Genomic DNA, 23,919 nt, shown 5'->3' on the forward strand with positions numbered 1-23,919 from the left:
ACTAGTTTCCTTTTCAAAGAAAGAATGAACCAATCTCATCCAGGGTGACCAAAGAAAGAGTAAGTTGACCTTCGCCGCACTTGACTTAATGAAATGCCAAGAGAGGCTACATCCCCTTTGATGGCTGTGCAGTAGCTGATTGCTTTACATGTGACAGTAGGAGAAAGTGAGGACTGCAAATGCTGGAGATCAGAGTCGAGAGTGTGTTGCTGGAAAGGCACAGCAGGTCGGGCAGCATCTGAGGAGCAGGAGAGTTGGCGTTTCAGGCATAAACCTGGATTCCCGATGAAGGGCTTATGCCGGAAACGACAATTCACCTGATCCTCAGATGCTGCCTGACCTGCTGTGCTTTTCCAGCAACACACTCGACTGCTTTACATGAGCATGGGGTTTGTGCCCCAATTTTATTCCTCCTTCTGGGCTCTGCACCCCACCAATGCTGTGTCTCTAATTTTTATCACTTCGTTGTTAGCAGCCATGCATTCAGCTGCCTGGGAATACCTTCCTTCAAGCTTTCCATCTCTCTCCAAACCTTTCTCACCTCCTTTACAATGCTCCTGATATCTTTAACTCTGCCTTTGGTCACTTCTTTTAATATCATGTTGTTTGATTTGTTGTTGAATTTTATTTGATAATCATTCTTGTAGAGCACCTTGAGACAGTTTACCACATTAAAGGTGCAATATAATACAAACTGGAGTAGGCATTATTTGTTAGTTTGAAAGGGAAACTGACATTTAAGAAATAGGATCCCAGAATAGAGTCCGTGCTATTTGGTGAGAAAGCATGCTAAAGGTTAAACTGGGGACAGTGAAGACCCACGGTGAGCCTTCTCCCTGATATTTTCTTCTCTATCTTTTGTCCTAAGCTCCCTCAGTGCCTGTGTATCCATCTGCAAAGGCTCTCGTGGTCCAACCATGGGACACCTCTGAAACGCAATGAGCACGTGCAGTTCAGTGAGCTCCTCTCACTCGATACCTACAAGTACCGCAGCCCATCTCAGAGGCTGGGCCAGCGCAGAATGAGCAGACCGGCCAGCACAGGGAGTTTACCACGAATGCTAGAGGGCACCAAGCCAGGTACTCACCATATTAACAGGAAATGCAGCGGGCACCGTTTAAAAACAGTGCCAGGAGGCGCTACCTCACATTTTTTTGTTTTAATTAAGGTTTTTCATAAATTGAAGTTGATTCTTTTGGCGGATGTATCATTCTGTGTCACTGCTCCAGCCTACCCTGAGATACATTTTGTTCCTTCAATTCTCTCATCTCCAGCTGCTCCCAACTGGGTCATTATTACACAGAGCAGGCCCACTCAACTGGCCTTTCTTCAGATTCTAGCTGTCTATTCAGTCATGGATGCTGCTCATCTTGCCTCTATCCCGCTTCCTCTGAACAAACTCATTCCACCTGTTGAGCCAGATTAGAGCAAGGACTGATCACTGCAACCATCTCCATGGGATGTAGAATGTAATAGTGTGACTCGTCCACCATCTTCTGGTTAACTTGTGACTAGCCCTTACCTCTGGTGCAGTGAGGTTGTTACTATATGCACCCCTCCCCACTCCTCTCTCATTGCTCTTCACCACCTCCAGTTTCTCAGCCAATAACCACTGAACTCAGCATTGAGGGAATCCTGTGGTGAGTAACTCACCTGACTCCCTAGAGTCTCTCCACCTCTGAAAAAGTCCAAGAGTGTGATCTAAATGCTTCACTTGCCAGGGTGAGTGCAGGTCCAGTAATACTGAAGATGTTCAACATCATTCAGGACAAAAAACTCACATGATTGGCACCACATCCATCACCTTCAACATTCACATGCATTAGCAGCAGTATATAGTAATTCTCTAAGAACATATTACCAACACCTTCCAAACCTATGACCTTTTTCACCCAGAAGGACAATGGCATCAAATGCATTGGAACACCACCACTTACAGGTTCCCATCTAATCAACACACCATCCTGACTTGAAACTATACCACCGTTACTTCACTGTGGCTGGGTTAACTTGCCTGCCTGACGTCACTGTGGCTGTACCTTGATCTCATGGACTAGTGCAGTTGAAGAAGGTGGCTCACATCCCTCTTCACCAGGGCAGTTAGGGTTGGCCGAGCCAGAAATGCCCACGTCTGATGAGAAAGATGAAGATTAGAGCTAAACATTCAGTAACAGATTTGGTTTCTAACTTTGAAGAAAACAACTTTGCTCCAAATATCCATTTCATTCTGTAGAAGCTGGTCACTTGACACAACTAGTGTTTCTTTTTCACTGAACAATCCACCCATTTTCTCATCTAAATCTATCATTCTAAGAATCGCCCTCATTTGTTTGTCCAGTTTCTCCTTAAATATAATGCTATTTTATTCACCCACTCCTATGAGAGGGCTTACAATGTTCTTGCCACTCTTGGGAAAAGAGAATTTATTCAGCATCAGGTTCCAAGTGCCAAGACATTTAATCATTTTATTAATGTGGTTAGAAAACCAATTTCAAAGAGGGCACATCTTATTTGAGTGTATACAACTTCAGGAAAATGATAAACACCAACCTCACAGCAAAATTAATATCTCTTCAAACCTTACCAAGGTGGCATGGAGGTGCTGTGTGCTTTTTTACACTCAGTAAGGTGAACACTGCCAAACACTCAGTAAGATGAGACGCAATGTTAGAACATTGCCAACCTGCCATTAACTGGAGTGCAGAGATGTGAGTTCCTAACTCCACCTACAGTCTGAGTTACTGACATGTGCTGTCATTGATGGCAGGCCAGATGTTTCTCTGCAGGGAGGCAGGAACGAGGAATAATTGAAGGAACATCCCGAAGCAATTAATGTATAGCTCCTCTGTCAACCATCTCCCAAATCAGACATGTCTTTCAAACAAGATGACAGTGTAATCCTTATAAATAAGGGAATTAAACCAATCTGTGCAGAATGGTTATAAGTGTTTATTTCAATCACTGATGGATCCACCTGGCATTTTCTTGATTTCAGAATCATGATTTGGTTTTATGTGTATAGAATGACTGCAGTTTGCTTTGAATATGACTGCTAATGAAAGTCGATCTTTTATAAGTGCTGTTGACCCTACTTTTAAACATTTCATTGCTTCCCAGCAGCTATCAGTGAATTACTTCATAAATGATACTTTAAAATCTTTTATTTCTCCGTTTCTCCTCTTTTAGGATCCACACAACCCAGCCTTAGTAAAATGCAAGTTGCAAATGGAGCATGCTCCTCATCTCTTCTGTCAACTTCCTTTGCAACCTCTCCATCTCCTGTTACACAAAGTTACGCGTGAGTCTTTCTAGTTTGTTTTTTCTTCTCTAAAACTTAAAATTTAAGTTTGCTCTCAACAGAATTACGTGACCATCAATATGCACTCCAGAACCATTTGATCCTTCAGACTGGTTTCAGGGATGAGTATGGTATTAAAGGTAGACAACCCTTTATCTGAAATCTGAAGAGTTCTGAAATCTGAAGGTTTTTAGTAGTTTTTTCCGAATTAACAAGTTTGTTTGGCGTGCAAACAGTTAACCCAACTCCACACCCACTTGATGCATGTCACTCAGATGTGACATGAGGGGGCGTGGCCCAGCACTGGCAGGCCTCAATTCTGTTTCAGGGCTCAGTGAGTCTGCTGTCAGGTAAGATTGTTAAAACTTCCACCATCAAACTGTCACTTATTCTGAAAGTCTAAAAATTCTGAATCCTGAAAACCAGCTGGTCCCGAGCATTTCAGATAAAGGATAGTGCACCTGTACTCATACTGGATTTCTGTGATTAAAGATATTTTGGGTTAAATAATAGTGTTCTTTTAATGGAAAATGGACCGAGAATTGAGCTCATTATCTTCTGGAAGAGGAAAATGTTGCAGGCCAATGGGAGAAGAGCAAGGGAGAGAGAAGAATTGGTTCACTCTTTCAAAGTACTGGATCAGGCAGGATGGGCTGTTTGGCCTGTACTGTATCATTCAGCGTGTACAGTAGAATACCACTTGTTAGTGCACATTCTTCCCATGAAGTGGCTGGTGAGTACAATTGGTTGATGGCTACAATGCACTGCAGAATGATGAGATCAGAACACAGGTCCTGTCCCTGTAGGCCTGACTCCTGACATTACCCCACCCTTACCGATTGGAGCTCCTCAAACAATTTATAACCAATTGTCTCCCGCTATCTTGTGGTTCTTTGTGGACAATGGCTAATTAGCTCATCCTACAGTGCTTTGTTGCATCCTTCCTGTAGTGCAACTTTTACAATCGACCCAATGTTTCTATTTACTGAACCAAAGATCTCAACTCTGCCAAGAAGGGATGGGCAACAGAGTGATAATTCCAAACTGCTATTGAGACATACTTCCCCTGACATTATTGAGACTGGAGTTTTCACTGAAATCTTGGAGAAGGTCACCCAGAGTAAATGCCCACTAGAGTTCGGGGAGGAGGGAGGTAAAAGAGAACCTTTCTTTCCAGTGTAAGCCTAATGTTGTGCTTCATTCCCACAGCTCATCGATGTATTTGTTCCGACTGATGTCTGTGGTTGTCCATCACGGCGATATCCACTCGGGCCACTTTGTTACCTACCGCCGCTCGCCATCGGCATCGAAGAACCCAGCGGCCGTCAGTAACCATTGGCTGTGGATATCCGATGACACGGTCCGCAGAGCCAGCCTGCAGGAAGTCCTCGCCTCCAATGCCTACCTGCTCTTCTACGAGCGAGTTCGGCCGCTGGTGAGGCGAGCGAGCCGTGAGCTCGGGCCAGAGGAGTGAGCTTGTAGGCAGAGCCAGCCTTTTGGCTGCTGCTGCGAAAGAACATGTAATCTTCATGGGTTCTTAGAGTAAACCAATTGCTGGAAGGAAACGGAGCCCCATTACTACCCACCCAGATTCCCAATATTTGTGCAGTGAACCAAAAAGGTTGAGGTCTACCCATATTTAAATATTAATTTTCCACCTAATTCCATCTATAAAGAGAATAATAGTTACATACCTATACCTGTGTGCTTGAAACAGTTGAGAAATGTGTTTCTTCATGTGTGTAGTGTTATTGCAAAGAAATGTCAGCATCACTGAGCAGTGTCATGTTGGATTAATGAGTTGAAATCCTAAAGTGAGAATCAATTCATCTACGTATGTATCCAAGTTGGAATCATTACCCCCTTGGGTGCTAGCTATTTGAATATTTCTACTGTCATGACCCCGGTTTCCAGGGAACCATAGCAATAGAGGCATGGGTTTAGTGAGAAAGTTTTAAAGAAAGATTGAAGAAGTTCTCTTTAAGACCTGTGGGTATGTACACTGCATGTAGCATTTGTCCCTGGTTCCCCCTTCAGTCTGTGCTCATTCCAACATGTGACAATCGTTGGGGTTGCTACAAATTACCCCTTCACAGGGAGAGCAAAAATGTGGGTTCCAATTAACTGCCTGTAGATTGAGAGTCTGTCAGGTAAGGGCTAGACAGTGGTGCCCCAGCTCTCTGAGATTTGTGCACTAACAATAAAGTCTTGGCTGAATTATTATAGGCCCACCACAGCCTGTGGAAGCAGCAAGAGTTGACAGCATCAGAAGCGGAGGGATTAGACGCTTTAGTTTCAAGATCATACAAATTAGTCTGGTTATAAATTGCCCGTGTGTTATGCTCACTGCCTTGAAATGTGATGGGAGGAGGTGCTGATATAATCCCTGAATGTAAAAGGCAAGGTGATTTTCACCAGTTTTCAGAGAATGCATATCTCTATGCAATCATGCTGGCAATTGTGAGTCCTCATCCATAGGGACAAGTCTGATTGGCATGGCGTGCCTGTACAAAATAACACAAAGTGGGAGTAATTTTATGATCAGAGGTAAAAGTTGTGATCTGCCAAACAGAAACAGACACATGTAGCAAACAAAATACCTCAGACAGGGCAAAGCTACACATGAGCTGATCTCTCATTGAAATGGGAAGAAATGATCCAGAGTTCCTGCTCTTGTTCACTTGTATAACTGCATATATGTGTTTACCATAGGGTGTGAGAGTAAGATCCATAGTACGACTTTTCTGCTGTTTCTGGTTGAATGGCTGCCCAGTGTCTGAGGCACTGAAGCTGCACGTGAGCTCATGTCAGGGAAATCGGGAGGGCATTAAATAGCGTTGTCATTACCATTCAGGGAAAAAATGGGTAGGGTGTCTGTATAGTGTGTTACATAAACAACTCCAGTCCATGATGTGAATATCGATGGCTCAATCAGTCTGGGTCATGTATGGTAGCTTTAGAGGACACAGTGGCACAGACAGCAAAGGTGGAAAGACTTCGGTTGAATTGGTCAGCTTTTGTCCATTTTGCCACATACAGTTTTTATACGCCCTTCAGTTTTACTTACTATCTACTTTAAATTGAAAGTATAAGTTCAATATTACCTAGACGTTGTTCCATTTCAGCATTAGTAATGTTGTGTGATGTTCAGCTGGATAAAGCAGTGGACGATAAGAATCTGTTGTACAAAGAGGATTGGAGTGCATTGAATGGCACCCTCTCGCTGGCTGTTGGCAAACGCAGTATGGGACCAAATCATCATTATCAGGAACGTCTCAGGTAAAGTGGACCAGGGAGTTGACATTACTGGGGTGACAGAGACCTCCTTTACACCAAAGGCCCCCGGCCACCACCACCACTTTGCAAATCTTTCTATGTGGACATTAGATGATGATTGTATCAGGCTTTGGCAGTGAAAGTCAATGTGATCACATGACCTACAGACACATATTGTGTTTTTGCAAAAGCTGTGCTCAACTCAGACAAAATCCCAGAAATGTCACTGATTTTTGCCTTACAAAACCTTATTGGTGGTCACATCTCTGGTGAAAGCTTACCTTAACATTGGAAACTTTGGAAAGAGGGCAAGAATTTTGGGAGAGTTGATTGGGAGGATTGGGGGGGGCGGGGTTTGTTCAGTAAAATGATCTTTGTCTCGTGGAATGGCAATAATATGCTGTCTATGTGCCGTTCGTGTCAAGTCCAAGGTTGGTGTGGCAGTGGCCTCAACCACCAGTTCTGGTGGCCTGATGTGAGCCAAATCTCATTGGTTTTGATGGAATGACCACTTTCCCTTCCATCTCCACACCTTACATTATTGTGACGATTCCCCAGTTCTCAGTCATACTCCTCTGATGATTGTTGGGTATAGATAGTTACATAAATGCTGATCACCTTCCAGTATCTTACCCAGTCTTTGCCCAACCCTAGGCCTGGTGCATTTTTGACCTGAGTTCCTCCAAGCAGTGATCACTAATTTGGAAACAGTTGTTCCAGCCACAATCAGGAAGTTTTGCAGGGAGTTTTAACAAGTTCTGGATCTAGAATTGTCCATTGAGTGATGTATTTACCCCTGGCTCAGAGGTCTCTGAGAGCAGGCCAGTGAATGTTGGATGGGGTAGGTATAGTATGACCACTAAAACAATTTTACCAGGAGCAATCTGCCAGAACATTTTCTGATCCCAAAGCTCTCAGTAATGGAATTTGAATTCTCAAAGTCCTCCCTAATATGGACAGACAGAATGTGGGGTGCAGTCCTGCTCACCTGGAGCTGGACTTTTTAGGTGGTTTGTATAATATCTGTCAATGGATATACACCACCTAACCCACATTACTAGTTCAAATTAAAATTTGATATATAAATGTTGCTATAACCATTTCTTTAAACTTACAATGCAAGAGATGAGCATGTTCAGGTGCCTGTCGGTTGAATTCAGTACAATGTCCTATACTGCCATGGAATTGCATTGGTTTGAAACTGATGGGTTTAATCGGAGACCTATGAATGTGATGGCTGCAAAAGACTATAAACTCCAACTGCTGGTTCTCATTCATTTTGTACTTCAATTGTTTCATAAGAACATCAGCAGGCCATTCAGTTCGATCTTGGCTGATCTATTCTTGCATTGTACCATCTCCTTTGACAGCCTTAACCAGCGCACTCAGCCTTCAAAGTTCCAATTATCCCATCAGCCTATTGGGAGCAGATTTCCACCATCCTAAGAATGAAAAAGTGCTTCCTGATATCATTCCTAAATGCTTGGGTGTAACGGTAATTTGATTGTCTTGGTAGTGTTGTTAAATATGTAACTATTCAGAAATCCCAGCACTATTCGGTTATTTAAGCAGTTTATCCCAAAGACTTAGGCTGTGAATCATGTGCTGTAGATGAGTCAAGGATAGGGACCCCTCAAAGTGCCCTTAGTTTTGTATGTTCACAATGCTTTATTTTATACTTACTACACGGCAATAGGTTGGGAGAAGACGACCTTCCAATGCCACCAGAACTTTTTTTCGTGACTGTTAACTTGAGTCCATGCACTTCATTGTACGCGTCAGATCTGTTTCTGAAAAACTTATTGCAAAATCAGTGCTTTCCTACCGAGAGGCACTGAAGGGCAGTGCCAAGGGAGTCTGATGTGCAGCAGGATTGTGTGGAAAAAGTCCAAATTTTACAGTAAGAACCTTGATATTCTACGTGCCCAGTCACATGCCTCTGGTCTAGCCCAAAACAGACACCCTTCACTGTCAAGCCCTGACCTAGTTGTTGGTGTCCCAGTTCATCACCCTGAATTTATAAAAAGAAGCTGTGTATTTGTTGTGCCAATGTGCAAGCTGGAGAGAGTGGGAAATGTTAAATGTTGGATTTTTAATATTTTTGTGAGAAAAGTAATGAAGTTCTGATTGTATAAACAAGAAACTGCAAAACAAAAGCAATTTTTGCACTAACTCATTAATTGTACATCTGTGTATATGTATATATGAATGAAATTATTGCAGGAAAGGTCAGTTTTAATTTGTCAGACAGAAAACTAATAAAGTTTACTTCTGGGCTAACAGAAAAGTTCCATTTTAGTGTGGAGTTTATCGATACTTCTCAGACACTTCCCTCCTAATGTGTCTAACCCAAGATTGTGTTCTGTTTCAACTCATCTAAGTAAGTAATCTAATCTAATCTCATTCTTCAGCTGCAGAATTGTGGAGTCCCCCTTCCACCTCTTTTCTTCCCGGGATACCATTTTTTGAAACTTAATGCCACCTATTCCCTGCTCTTGTTCCCCCTTCTGTTTTGCTCTGTTTGGGCCCTGACTTTTATCAATGAAAATGAAAACAGGGAACAGAATTTGCTTGCTTCCTGCCCTAGTTGCATATACCTTAGGGCTATGTTTATGGACAATGCTACTCTAGGTGGAGTGTTGCAGTGTGATATGGTCTGATAATTAATCAGCCCTTTTACTAGAAACAAAGACTCTTACCAGAATTGAGATTTCAACAAATTCTTATCTATACTTTTCCTAAAATGTACACAAGGTGTTTGACATTGGCCTTCTGTGGTCTACCTATAATAATAGATCAGGAGGTCCCTACAGGAGTTTGCGTTTCCACAGATACATTTTGATGTTGCTATATCACAGAAACCTTTGCTTCTCAACATTATAAGCTTGTAAAATCTTAGTCCCAAATAGTATATTTATTGAGGTTGACAGGGTAAATACTGAAAGGAGGTTTGCCCTCATTGGAGACTCTAGGACCAGGTGGCATAGTCTCAGAATAAAATGCACCAATTTAAGACTGAGAAGGAGAAATTTCATCGCTGCGGAGTGTAGGTCTTTAGAATTAGTTGGCACACAGAGCTGTGGGGACAGGGTCCTTGTGTATATTTGAGGCTGAGATTATAGATTCTTGATTAGTTGGGGAGTCGAGGGTTTTGTGGAAATGGGAAGAAAGTGGATGTAAGGAATTATCTTATTGAATGATCTAACAGGCTAAAGGGACTAACAGCCTAATCCTGTTCCTATTTCTTATGGTCTTATTTAGATGAACCAAAGTATAACATTGTACCACAGACCGTTAAAACACCAATTGATTAGGCTATGTTGTCCTGACAGGGTTACAATCAATGATGGCTCACCCTAACATTAGTGCCCCAAATCATTTCTAATCTCAGTCCTGAATAGCCAAACCTTTGTCATGAGAATATTCCTTTTTGATTAACTCAGATCTATAAAAATGCTTCTTGAGTGGCCTGTAATGTATGTAGCATGTGCTGAGTGATGCACTCTATGGGACTACCATTCTCGATCCTCAATTTGTTAGCAAGTTGACTGATCTGAGCTGAGTCAATGGTTGGAGGACTACAATATGTCTCAGTGCACCTTCGCTAGAGAAAGCAAACGTATTTCCATCATTGATCATGACTGAACAACCCTGCTGGAAAATGTTTAGCCCACAATCAGATGTGATCAAGATAGGTGCTAAATTAGACATGCAGCAACAACAGTTAAGTAAAAAGGAAAAGAATGCTCCCAACAAGGAAAGGAAATTAAATTATCTTGTTAGTGTAATCCAGCAAGCTGTAACTAGTTGCTTCCTTTATACAAAAAAAAGTGCATTAAGAAAACCATTTTTGGCTCTATTGATAAATTTTGATGCTCATGTGGAATATAATCTTAGAGTATTTACCATTTGTTATCATGCCCCTCAAAAATACATAATCAACAGTTTTTACTTGATAACCATACCGAGAAGGACACATGTATACACAATATTGATCACAATGGGTTAAAACAAAACATAATTTAGGAAAAATAGTAGTACAGGCCTTTGCATAGCAAGTGGCTACATTAGTAAGATAGCATTATCTGATAGCTCCCTAAGGTTTTCTCTACTAGCTGAGAGTAGCCTCATGCCTGGAGCTAATACAGACCCAATGATGCTGTAATGCAGCAGAAGTTGGTCAGATAAGAAATTTCCTCTGAGAAGCCAAACTGAATATTACAACACACAAGGCAACAGAGTATAAGTAGAGAGTAGCATATTTACATAGGAATTCACAGTTAATCTGTGCAAGGATTGACTCTGCATAAAGAAATGTTGCAGCAGTATATGATTCTTATATGTAAGATATATGCAGATATAAGACCAGACACATTCCTATTATACAGCCGCTGGTGGTAAAGATGGTTTTCAACTGAAATTCCATGCAAAGGAAACAGGTGTACAAATTTAAGACTAAGTCTTGTGGCACAGTGGTAGTGTCTAGATGTTTGGGCTAAGAGGTGTGAGTTCAAGTCTCACCTACTGCAGAGATGTGTAATAACATCCCTGAACAGGTTGATTAGAAAAGGTACTTCCAGGGAGGTCTATATTGTTCGATTTGATCATAGTCAATGGGAATCCCTAAAAAAAATGCACATTAATTATCAATAGTTTTATTGTAGGCAACGTGTCTGAGTCATGTGCTGTTATTGATTTAATCAATTCCTGATATAAAAATATTCTGAACAAAACTTATGGAAGACCATTGTGTTACTTGAAAATCAATAACACAACTTTTATTGCATAGAAGGATGACCAGTATCAACCTGCTGCTATGAATACAAAGACTTATGAGCTTGATTCTTTGTCTTTGTTAGCCCAGTTTCAGCAAGGTGTTTGGGATGCTGTTATTAGTTTATGTTAGCATCACTGTGGGGGCATTTACACCAGGTAGATTTCCCACTCAGTGCTACAGGCAATACTCTCCATCCTAATGCTTGTAGCATTAGGGGATGACAGTCGTGACTATGAGCTGTAAAGGCCTCTAACTACTGTATGAACAGACAATTCGTATCAAGACAACCCTACATTTATAAAACACCTCTAACAGCCTCGAAGTCACAAGGCTCATCAAGTAGTTTGCTCATTGTACAGGAAAAGTGGCAGCCAATGTGCACACAGAAAGATCCCACAGACAGTAACAGTGAAGAGAGCAATTATTTTCGCAATGTTGTTTGAAGAATTAAACATTGAGTGAAACACCAACCATAGCTGCCTGCCCTTCTTCCAAACAGTACAAATAGGATCCCTTAATCCACACGAGGGGGTGGCAAACAGGTCTTCAATTTGACTCATCCACAAGACAGTCGGACTGAAGTAGTAACAGAGCCACTGCTGCTGAAGGCAAATCTCAGCCCAGCAGTTTCAAGGAGAAAGTTCAGAAACGGACTGTTGACTCTCCCTTGTCTATCAGTTGTCTTCATTTGTGCTGAGGGGAATGCTCTCAATCAGCCTTTGCCAGAGGCAGGACCTTGCGGAAGGTCAGATTGATGCGGGGGCTCAGCACATTTTTACGGACTGGCAGGCTGTGGTACCAGTAGATGTTGGTGGGGTAGTTCATCATCAACAGGCTGCCGTGGCCCAGAAGTAGTTTCACTGGTTCCAGGCGGCGTGTCGCATGTTTACCTCGGGAGTCCCGGTGGCGGAGGATGAAGTCCCGGCAGGCACCGAAGGAGACTGATGCAATGGGGCTGAAAGGCTCCAGTTCCTTCTCATCATCGCGGTGCTCCCCTATGTGGTCTCGTCCATCTTTGTACCTGTCAGTGAGAACAAAACATCAGCATTCCTAACTCGCATCTGGCAGTCAGTTGATTGTGATCCAAACTCTGACTCAGTTTAAAAAATGCAATTCCCCTTCGTCCCAGGAGCAGTTCACTAGGTCTGAGGAAGGGACACCGAACCTGAAAAATTGACTTTGCTTTCTCTCCACAGATGCTTGGGAGACCTTGGAGTACAGGTTCATAGCTCCTTGAAAGTGGAGTCGCAGGTAGTTAGGATAGTGAAGAAGGCATTTGGTATGCTTTCCTTTATTGGTCAGAGTACTGAGTATAGGAGTTGGGAGGCCATGTTTCGGCTGTACATTGGTTAGGCCACTGTTGGAATATTGCGTGCAATTCTGGTCTCCTTCCTATCGGAAAGATGTTGTGAAACTTGAAAGGGTTCAGAAAAGATTTACAAGGATGTTGCCAGGGTTGGAGGATTTGAGCTATAGGGAGAGGCTGAACAGGCTAGGGCTGTTTTCCCTGGAGCGTCAGAGGCTGAGGAGTGACCTTCTAGAAGTTTACAAAATCATGAGGGGCATGGTTAGGGTAAATAGGAAAAATCTTTTCCCTAGGGTCAGGGAGTCCAGAACTAGAGGGCATACGTTTAGGGTGAGAGGGGAAAGATATAAAATAGACCTATGGGGCAACCTTTTCACACAGAGGGTGGAACGTGTATGGAATGAGCTGCCAGAGGAAGTGGTGGAGGCTGGTACAATTGCAACATTTAAGAGGCATTTGGATGGGTATATGAATAGAAAGGGTTTGGAGGGATGTGGGCCAGGTGCTGGCAGTTGGGACTAGATTGGGTTGGGATATCTGGTTGGCATGGACAGGTTGGACCGAAGGGTCTGTTTCCATGCTGTACATCTCTAGGACTCACTGCTGCCAGACCTGCAGAGCTTTTCCAGCAATTGCTGTTTTTGTTAGTAAGCAGCTCACTAGTGATAGCTTATCCAGCGGCCCATTCTCCTTAGGACTGTCCTACACACCTATGGTCAGCAGGCAACTCCTCGATGGGAGCGGAACCCACAATCCAGTCCAACAAGAACTTGCATTTATTAAGCACTTTTAGCTGGAGTAAAACATTCCAAGGTGCTTCACAGCAGCATTACTAGTCAAAATATGACAGAGGTCACTTGGAGATATCTGTCCAAACGTGTCCTTGCATCCTGCCTGTGGGAAGGGTTTCACATATTTGGAGGGAAGAAGATTTATGGAGAAAATTCTAGACCATGACAACAATCCAGCTGCCAATGAGGTGAGTGAGGTAGGGTCTACACACGCTTAGGACTTCTAACTCCCCAAAGTGTTGACCATGAATAAAGACCAAAGTCACAAGGTGTGTTGGGATATTCTCCACTTGCCTGAACAAGTACTATTGCAACTACACAACAAACCTGATTCTATTCAGAACAAATGTAGCCTGCTGGACTGGCAGCTGCAAATGTGTTGCTGGTCAAAGCACAGCAGGCCAGGCAGCATCTCAGGAATAGAGAATTCGACGTTTCGAGCATAAGCCCTTCATCAGGAATAAGAGAGAGAGAGAGCCAAGCAGGCTAAGATAAAGGGTAGGGAGGAGGGACTAGGGGTAGGGGCGATGGAGGTGGGATAGGTGGAAGGAGGTCAAGGTGAGGGTGATAGGCCGGAGTGGGGTGGGGGCGGAGAGGTCAGGAAGAGGATTGCAGGTTAGGAGGGCGGTGCTGAGTTGAGGGAACCGACTGAGACAAGGTGGGGGGAGGGGAAATGAGGAAACTGGAGAAATCTGAATTCATACCTTGTGGTTGGAGGGTTCCCAGGCGGAAGATGAGGCGCTCCTCCTCCAGCCGTCGTGTTGTTGTGTTCTGCCGGTGGAGGAGTCCAAGGACCTGCATGTCCTCGGTGGAGTGGGAGGGAGAGTTAAAGTGTTGAGCCACGGGGTGATTGGGTTGGTTGGTTCGGGCGGCCCGGAGGTGTTCTCTGAAGCGTTCCGCAAGTAAGCGGCCTGTCTCCCCAATATAGAGGAGGTCACATCGGGTGCAGCGGATGCAATAGATGATGTGTGTGGAGGTACAGGTGAACTTGTGGCGGATATGGAAGGATCCCTTGGGGCCTTGGAGGGAAGTGAGTGTGGAAGTGTGGGCGCAAGTTTTACATTTCCTGCGGTTGCAGGGGAAGGTGCCGGGGGTGGAGGTTGGGTTGGTGGGGGGTGTGGATCTGACGAGGGAGTCACGAAGGGAGTGGTCCTTGCGGAACGCTGATAGGGGAGGGGAGGGAAATATATCCTTGGTGGTGGGGTCCGTTTGGAGGTGGCGGAAATGGCGGCGGATGATACGTTGTATGCGGAGGTTGGTGGGGTGGTAGGTGAGAACCAGTGGGGTTCTGTCTTGGTGGCGGTTGGAGGAGCGGGGCTCAAGGGCGGAGGAGCGGGAAGTGGAGGAGATGCGGTGGAGGGCATCGTCGATCACGTCTGGGGGGAATCTGCGGTCCTTGAAGAAGGAGGCCATCTGGGCTGTGCGGTGTTGGAATTGGTCCTCCTGGGAGCAGATGCGGCGGAGACGAAGGAATTGGGAATATGGGATGGCATTTTTACAGGGGGCAGGGTGGGAGGAGGTGTAGTCCAGGTAGCTGTGGGAGTCAGTCGGTTTATAATAGATGTCTGTGTTGAGTCGGTCGCCCGAGATAGAAATGGAGAGGTCTAGGAAGGGGAGGGAGGAGTCTGAGATGGTCCAGGTGAATTTCAGGTCGGGATGGAAGGTGTTAGTAAAGTTGAAGAACTGTTCAACCTCCTCGTGGGAGCACGAGGCAGCGCCAATACAGTCATCGATGTAGCGGAGGAAAAGGTGGGGGGTGGTGCCAGTGTAGTTGCGGAAGATGGACTGTTCCACATATCCTACGAAGAGGCAGGCATAGCTGGGGCCCATGCGGGTACCCATGGCAACTCCTTTAGTTTGGAGGAAGTGGGAGGATTGAAAAGAGAAGTTATTCAGGGTGAGGACCAGTTCAGCCAGTCGAAGGAGGGTGTCAGTGGAAGGGTACTGGTTGGTGCGGCGGGAAAGGAAGAAGCGGAGGGCTTTGAGTCCTTCGTGATGGGGGATGGAGGTGTACAGGGACTGGATGTCCATAGTGAAAATAAGGCGTTGGGGACCGGGGAAGCGAAAATCCTGGAGGAGGTGGAGGGCGTGGGTGGTTTGCAACCGCAGGAAATGTAAAACTTGCGCCCACACCTCCACACTCACTTCCCTCCAAGGCCCCAAGGGATCCTTCCATATCCGCCACAAGTTCACCTGTACCTCCACACACATCATCTATTGCATCCGCTGCACCCGATGTGACCTCCTCTATATGGGGGAGACAGGCCGCTTACTTGCGGAACGCTTCAGAGAACACCTCCGGGCCGCCCGAACCAACCAACCCAATCACCCCGTGGCTCAACACTTTAACTCTCCCTCCCACTCCACCGAGGACATGCAGGTCCTTGGACTCCTCCACCGGCAGAACACAACAACACGACGGCTGGAGGAGGAGCGCTTCATCTTCCGCCTGGGAACCCTCCAACCACAAGGTATGAATTCAGATTTCTCCAGTTTCCTCATTTCCCCTCCCCCCACCTTGTCTCAGTCGGTTCCCTCAACTCAGCACCGCCCTCCTAACCTGCAATCCTCTTCCTGACCTCTCCGCCCCCACCCCACTCCGGCCTATCACCCTCACCTTGACCTCCTTCCACCTATCCCACCTCCATCGCCCCTCCCCCTAGTCCCTCCTCCCTACCCTTTATCTTAGCCTGCTTGGCTCTCTCTCTCTCTTATTCCTGATGAAGGGCTTATGCTCGAAACGTCGAATTCTCTATTCCTGAGATGCTGCCTGGCCTGCTGTGCTTTGACCAGCAACACATTTGCAGCTGTGATCTCCAGCATCTGCAGACCTCATTTTTTACTGCTGGACTGGCACCCTATCCACTCCCTTATATATACACTGCCTCCAGCAGCAGCAGTGGTCACCATGGCTCCATCAACCAACCACATCTTCCAAACCATTCCCGCTTGAAGGGGTGGACAGCAGATGCATGGGAACACCAAGTTTCCCACGCAAGTCTCCTCCCAAATCACGCACCATCCCGACTTCGAAATATAATCTCCATTTCTTCATTGTTTCTGGATCAAATCTTGGAACTCCCTGCATTACAGCTCTGTGGGTGTATCTGCATCTCATAGGCTGCTGTAGCTGAAGGCGATAGTTCACACAACCCCTTTTCTACACCCCATGGATTGTGGTAGGCTCGTCGTCCCCTTAAAGAGGAGTAATAAATGGTTACTTAATCAGTGACGCCAAAGACTAAAAGGAAATGGAGGCCCGAATTCTGGGAACGTAGATATCAGAGGGGGTTTAGGCCTGGGAAGGGGAAGAATTATGGTGGGATCTGTGAACACGCTTGACAATTTTCAAACGGAACATTGCTGTAGGTCAGTGGGTATAAGGATGATGGACAGGAAGATTGGGTGTGAGAGATAGGCTCTGGCTCAGGTGGGAGATGGGAAACAGGGAAGTGTTGCGTTCGTCAAGTCCAGAAAGAACAAAACAGCACAGATGAGAGTTTCAGCAGCAGAGGAGCTGAGGCAGGAGCAGTACCAGGTAATGTCATGAGGGTGAAGAGCACAGAGTCTTGGTGATGGAACAAATTGTAGTCAAAAGCTCATTTGGGGGTCAAAAAGCAAGACCAAAAGTCACGTGCAGCCTGGCTCAGTCTCACAGTTGCCCAGAAAAGATGGAGTCGGTAACTCAGGACCAGGAATCAGAGCAAACGTATACTTATACAGCAATGGTGTTGCTTAAGAATCTTATAAATCTAAGGCAGTGGAGGGGTGGTGGTGAGTTATACCCTGATGTGGTCAGTCTGCACATTGGATATATCACTGTGTTTTCACATGATGTCGCCAAAAGACAGCATCTCGGTGCAAAACAGAAGAGGAGGCAGAGATAAATCCCAGAGGGACACCAGAATTTCAGGCATAAGGACATCCAGCAGAGATCATTTAGTGATCAGGAGTGAGCACCCAGAATTGTTTAAGTCTTCTTTAAGTTGTGAATCTACTAAATCTCCTCACAGCTGTGTCGACATGACCCAAGGATCGAACCAGGGTCTCTCCCACTCAGTACCGTCACTGTGTCAATCTGATTCTTAAACCATCCATTAACCTTTAGTCTTTCTGGAGTTTTTTTTCCACATTTATCTAACACCAGTGCACTGTAAAATTCTTCCCAAAGCAAGTTGTTCTCAGGGGACATTTCCTCACACAAACAAGGAAGACAACTGTCCAGTAGCAATAAGTTACCAATCAATGTGTTTTCGTCAAGTATCAGCCCATCAATCTCTAATTTCTAATAACAATGACCTTGTTTTGTGCACCTCCCATGCAGCTGTAACCTTGTACACCTCACTCTGTCTAAGCGCCCTCTGATCTCTATGTCCTTGTTTGCTATGATCTGTCTGTACTGTACACAAAATAAAACTTTTCACCGTACTTAGGTACAAAAAAAAATCACATCCAGTTAGAGTGTAATCAGAAAGCCTCTCCGTGGCCCACCCATGTTGCAGCTCCCAGGCAGAGAACTCAAGAAGAAAAAGAATACCTGACTTTTACAATGGGAGACAGCAAAACTGTATCTGAAATGAAGAGTGCCATCTTAACTCAGCAATTGTCTTCATCCAACCCGGGTCAATATTAACCCCTTACCCGGCAAAAACTAGTTAACTTGTCTTCACCCAATTTGTCTTCTTCAGAGTGCGACGAGTAAACTTGTCCAAAACATATAATTTCAAAAACAACCACAGACGCGTTTATACGTTAATTCTCTGCATTTCTGGGCCCTTCTCAGATAGAAACGAGTATACTCGGTGACTCATACGTCTGGTAGCTGTGTCTCTTCCGCCTCAGGCATTGCAAGAAGCGTCGACACATCGCTTTTGGGCACACACTGTCATTCGGTTTTTCTCTTTTTTTTTTACAAATTATGCCTAGATGTCGAGCTCAGAAGATGACAATAAGTATGAACCTTCTATCAGAAGCTTGGATACATCAGATGAGAATGCAAGCTCGTCTGATAATGGCTATTCTCTCTCAAGTGAGGTGGAGGAGGAGGAGTAAAAAGTGAGGTCTGCAGATGCTAGAGATCAGAGCTGAAAATGTGTTGCTGGTTAAAGCACAGCAGGTTAGGCAGCATCCAAGGAACAGGAAATTCGACGTTTCGGGCCAGAGCCCTTCATCGGCTCTGGCCTGAAACGTCGAATTTCCTGTTCCTTGGATGCTGCCTAACCTGCTGTGCTTTAACCAGCAACACATTTTCAGCTGGAGGAGGAGGAGGATGGACGAATTTGGTGTCGACATGTGGAGTCGGAAGAATGCATGCTTCCTCCACCACCAAGCTTCCCATTCACTGGAAATCCTGAAATATCAATCGATCAAGACACAGCTGATATGACTCCTTTGGATTTTTTTAGTCTTTTATGTGACAACAGAATTATTGATCGAGTTGTGGACGAAACTGATCGCTTTGCTGAACAAACTGGAGAAAGATTGTATGTGGCACCCTGTAACAAAGGCAGAAATTTGTGTTTTTCGCCTTGAAAATGCTTGGGTGCATTTTGAAAATGCCAGATCAAGAAATGAACTGGTCGAAAGATGAACTACTTGAAAGACCAATTTTTTTTTTGCCGAAAATGGTATCTCCAAAATAAAATTTCAAGTAAAATATTGGAAGTAGATAAAAACAAAAGTTGTTTCCAAAATCAGCATTAAAAATACTATAAAAAAGCAATAAAAAAAAGTCTGAAAATGAAACGTTTTCTCCAAAAAACGTCGCCGGGGAAGGGGTTAAAATAAAATTACACACCCACCCACTCCCTGCTGACATTTGAATGAGTGCTACATTAACAAACCCATCACCTTTTACAGCTAACAGTAACTCCAGACTCCAACTGGAGATAAAAAAAATAAACAGCATAGCACTGTTCAAAAATCAAGGGAGTTTCTCTGGGCTTCCAGGAGAACATTCACCCTTCACCCAGGTCCATCAGTCATTTATGTGTGCATTAAACAAGCTATCAAAGAATCATGATCATAGCATCATACAGCACCGAAACAGATCCTTCGGTGCAACCAGTCCATGCCAACTATGTTCCCAAACTAGTCCCATCTGCCTGTACTTGGCCCATATCCTTCCAAATCCTTTCCTATTCATGAACTCATTCAAATGTCTTTAAAAATGTTGTAATTGTAACCACATCCACCACCTCCTCTGGAAATTCATCCCATATATGAACTGCTGTCTGTGTAACAATGTTGCCCCTCATCCTTTTGAAATCTTTCTCCTTCCACCTTAAAAATATCCCGAATTTTGAACTCTCCCACTCTAGGGAAAAGACCCTGGTCGTTCAACTCACGATTTTATAAACCTCTATAAGCATATTCCTAAACCTCTACAAGCACATCCCTCAACCTCCTACACTCTAGTGAAAGAAAATCCCAGCCTTTCCAGCATGTTTTTATATCTCAAACCCTCCATTCCCAGCAACATGCTGATAAATCTTTTCTGGGCCCTCTCCAGTTTAAACAATATCCTTCCCATAACAGGGCAGCCAGAACTGCACAAGAAAAGGCCTCAGTGACTCTCACTATTCTGTATGATAAGTAATTTTACTACAAAGTAGTTCAGTAGCTGTGAACACTTTTGGTTGTGTGAAAGTGAGAAAGATGCCATTTTAGCTCACACTCTTCATTTTCCTTCTTTGAATGTGCTGCTTCTTCCCAAACCAACATTTCCCACTGACGCTGCACTCTTTTACTGAGTTACACAGACAGCCAAAGCACAAGGCACGAGGACAGTGTCTGAATGATTGAATACATGATTATTTTCTCCTCCATTTGCCAAGCAACTGGATGAAAGTTCGAGGAAAGCTAAGCTGGATAATTAGTATTCCCCCTGTCTAATTGATCTCGTACACTCTCCATAGAAGTGATAAATAAACTGCAACCAATTCAAGACATCCTTTGGTAAACCAGGGCACTGACAGGCATACGTTCTCAAGCCGATTAATAATTAACAGCTTACATTTGAAAACTTGTCAACTCACTTTTAAAAAGACAACTGGCTTCCTACCCAACACATGTATCAGTGAAAAGCCATCAGGTCATTATCCCATAGGTTGGAAACCTGGGTCAAGGTTCTAAAGCAGGGATAGTATGAAGCAAAAGGACCCAGATCCTTGTCAGCTCTGGGTAGAACCCGTACCTCTGACAAAAACAGATTATCCCATTCTTCTGGTTATAAACGAATTGTTGTTTGTGGAAGCTTATTGTAAACAAATTGGCTGCAATGTTTTTATAGTAGAATAGTGACTACACTTCAAAACATTTCTTGGTTGTAAAGAATCTAATGTTGCTATACAAATGCAACTTTCCCCTATGCAGATATTCCCTGCCTCAAGGCCATCATCAGCATGACCAATAATACAAACCCTGTGGTCAACTGCTGAAATGGTTAATCACCTGCCTTCTGTACCCTGAAAAACTGGTGTCTGTGGTTACCAGGTAATAAACTGTTATTTCAAAGCTTCTCTCTACTGTTTCCCATCTGAGCTTTCCCACCACACTGTCTTTGACTGTTCACCTGTTGATCAGCACAAAGTTGAACGTGTGTCCTGTAGCCTGCGTTACTCGGGCTCTGATCATCTCCAGCACGGGAAGCCAGGGCTTAGGGGCCAGGGTCACCCCTGAGTAAGTGTAGGTCAAGCCAAGGTCCCCATATGTCACCTGTTTACGTGGAATATTGTGCCATTTGCCAAACACTTGCACTTTGGTCTGTTCACCTTGGAAAAAAAAAGAACAATCTTCAGAAAAGAAACTGGAGTCAAGACACAAATCATAACATTTACACCAATGGGCTAACTTTGTCAATATGGTGAGCTAATGGTATTATTGCTAGACTATTAATCCAGACACCCAGGTAATTTTTTTTAAGATTAGATTAGAATCCCTACAGTGTGGAAACAGGCCCTTCAGCCCAACTAGTTCACAGTGACCCTCCGAAGAGTGACCCACCCAGACCCATTTCCCTCTGACTAACGCACCTAGTTGTATGGGCAATTTTGCATGGTCAATTCACCTGACCTGCACATCTTTGGGCCGTGAGAGGAAACCGGAGCACCCGGAGGAAACCCACGCAGACACGGGGAGAATGTTCAAACTCCACATGTTCTGGGGACATGGATTCCAATCCCATCATGGCCAACAGTGAAGTTCAAATTAAATAGAGATTTGGACTTGGCAGTCTAATGCTAACCGTGAAATCATTATCAATTGTCAGAAAAACCCATCTAAGTTACTAATGATCTTTTGGGAAGGAAATGAGTCATTCTTATCTGGTCTGGCCTACTTGTGACTCCAGACCCAAAGCAACTTAACTGCCTCCTGGGCAACGAGGGATGGGCCTAACCAGCACCACCCATATCCTGTGAATGTTTTTTTTTTAAAAAGTTGCTTTCCCAATGTTGGTTTAATCAACTCCATGTCTCTTTTACGAAGAATCAGGATTTTTTTCCTCAGAAGTGTAGTTGCCAATGTTTGAAACAGTACAATAATCAAGGTCAGGAACAAGTGAGGACCATAGATGCAGGAGATCAGAGTCGGGAGTGTGGTGCTGGAAAAGCACAGCAGGACAGGCAGCATCTGAGGAGTAGGGCTTAAGCCTGAAACATCAATTCCCCTGCTCCTCAGATGCTGCCTGACCTGCTGTGCTTTTCCAGCACCACACTCTTGACAATAATCAAAGTCAAACTTTCAACTATGAAAGACTTGAGAGTTGACTTTGGGCTAATTGCAATGAGGGGAAAGCAGAAATACTACTTTCAACTGTGAATGTTAGTTAAGGGACCACAGCACAGAGATCTGGAAACTTCTTTATTGTGTAGGAACAGGAACTGACGTTGTGAAAGTATCTTCAACATCTAAGGCAGGCAATAAGTTAAAAAGAACTTTCCTGAGCGTGCAAGCATGGTTTAAAACAAGTGTTTGCCATAGATCCTTTCTCAGAAAAGTAAGAATACAGTACGTGTGAAATTCTCACAGCTGTAAATATGATCTGCTAATTTCATAATATTACAATGATGGAGGAGTTCAAAAGTTCAGGATAACCATGGCAGCAGAGTGATCACAAAAGATGGAGGGACAATGCTGGATCCACATTGTTATTTTATGCCCATCTCTTGATTTTAAGATGATTTATTTGTCATATGCTTGTAACATTTTTAACGTTAGAATTAGTAAAGGAGCTGTAAGTGAAATCCTGTACAACATTTACTCATATTGGAATTGTGAAATAACTCGAGTATGAGTAAATACTGTTGTCATAAAGTCCTGATCTCGCACTGTTACAGCAACAAGTGCTTGCATTCAAAGCAGAAACCCATCCAAGACAATGAAGAAATAGTGGAAGAACAATCACTGGAAACATTTCACCAACAACTGGGCAATACAGCATTTGAGATCTTTCCAGATCCATGAACTGAGATGGGTTGAATGACATCCCTCTTCAGCGATATCAAAACAACAGTCGCTCTAGCACTGGGTGGCAGGAAAGAACTGCTTTTAGCAGTATTCAACTTAAATGAGATGATACCCAATGTGTATCTGGTTTAAAAAACAGTAGAAGCCCTACAGAGCATGAGCCAGAGTTGCTGCTCAAGTCATACTGGTTTGTTTAAAGGGATTTGGGCTTTTATAAATTTGTTCCACTCCAATATCTTAATCTGTACCTGAAAAATATTCCAGCTCTTTCTCCAACTGCAAAAATATGTCATCCGCCTCTGATTTGGTGAATATCTTGGTATAATCACAGTTCAGTCCCTCTGCTCTCAGCTGCTTCCAAGAACATTCAGCATCTCTCAGCAAGACCTGCTCCTTTAAGGAGGGTGTCAGTTCTGTTAATTCACTTTCACCTGTCCTGCTTTTCAGTTTCTTCCTTGGACTCTCTGCCATTGGATCATTCACTGCTTTACGATCCATCTGCTTTTGGACCTCACACTGTTCCGACTTGGAATTGCCACAGTTCTTTGGTCGCCTGATGACAAACTTGTCCATCATTGCACCTGGTCACACTGAGCAGCACGATGGTGTTGAGTTAAAGTCGCCTTCAGTAGCAATCTATTCAGAAAACAGCACATGGCCATTATACACATGCCTGACTATAGTCTAAACTGCTTCAGTGCAGTATTTTGATTTGGCTTGTTTGTTTGTCCGTCCACTGGGATTCCTTGGAGTCATCAGTGGCATACTATCCACAAACCCTCCTTCTACCTATCCCACCTCCATCGCCCCTCCCCCTAGTCCCTCCTCCCTACCTTTTATCTCAGCCTGCTTGGCTCTCTCTCTCTTATTCCTGATGAAGGGCTTATGCTCGAAACGTCGAATTCTCTATTCCTGAGATGCTGCCTAACCTGCTGTGCTTTGACCAGCAACACATTTGCAGCTGTGATCTCCAGCATCTGCAGACCTCATTTTTTACTATCCA

General features: G+C 44.1%; 2 protein-coding genes across 4 annotated transcripts in view; one reads left to right on the forward strand and one right to left on the reverse strand.

Annotated features, from left to right (window-relative positions):
* The window catches only part of LOC132827052 (ubiquitin carboxyl-terminal hydrolase 30-like), a 37,579-nt gene extending 28,736 nt beyond the window's left edge, over positions 1 to 8,843 (forward strand). For both annotated transcript variants that reach the window (XM_060843480.1, XM_060843482.1), the window contains exons 11-13: positions 869 to 1,079; positions 3,187 to 3,298; positions 4,508 to 8,843. In XM_060843480.1, coding sequence (XP_060699463.1) covers positions 869 to 1,079; positions 3,187 to 3,298; positions 4,508 to 4,772 — 588 coding nt within the window. In that variant the 3' untranslated portion in view covers positions 4,773 to 8,843. The remainder of the gene's footprint in view (positions 1 to 868; positions 1,080 to 3,186; positions 3,299 to 4,507) is intronic.
* The window catches only part of alkbh2 (alkB homolog 2, alpha-ketoglutarate dependent dioxygenase), a 29,856-nt gene that overhangs the window by 5,366 nt on the left and 571 nt on the right, over positions 1 to 23,919 (reverse strand). The window contains exons 2-4 of one of the 2 annotated variants that reach the window (XM_060843484.1): positions 23,165 to 23,552; positions 21,022 to 21,220; positions 12,242 to 12,372 (exon numbers count right to left, since the gene is read on the reverse strand). In XM_060843484.1, coding sequence (XP_060699467.1) covers positions 12,242 to 12,372; positions 21,022 to 21,220; positions 23,165 to 23,492 — 658 coding nt within the window. In that variant the 5' untranslated portion in view covers positions 23,493 to 23,552. Of the gene's footprint in view, positions 1 to 10,462; positions 12,373 to 21,021; positions 21,221 to 23,164; positions 23,553 to 23,919 lie in introns of those variants that run through there. The other variant, XM_060843483.1, reaches the window with a different exon arrangement.

The sequence above is a fragment of the Hemiscyllium ocellatum genome, chromosome 24 (genome assembly GCF_020745735.1).
Source record: "Hemiscyllium ocellatum isolate sHemOce1 chromosome 24, sHemOce1.pat.X.cur, whole genome shotgun sequence".
Lineage (NCBI taxonomy): Eukaryota > Metazoa > Chordata > Chondrichthyes > Orectolobiformes > Hemiscylliidae > Hemiscyllium > Hemiscyllium ocellatum.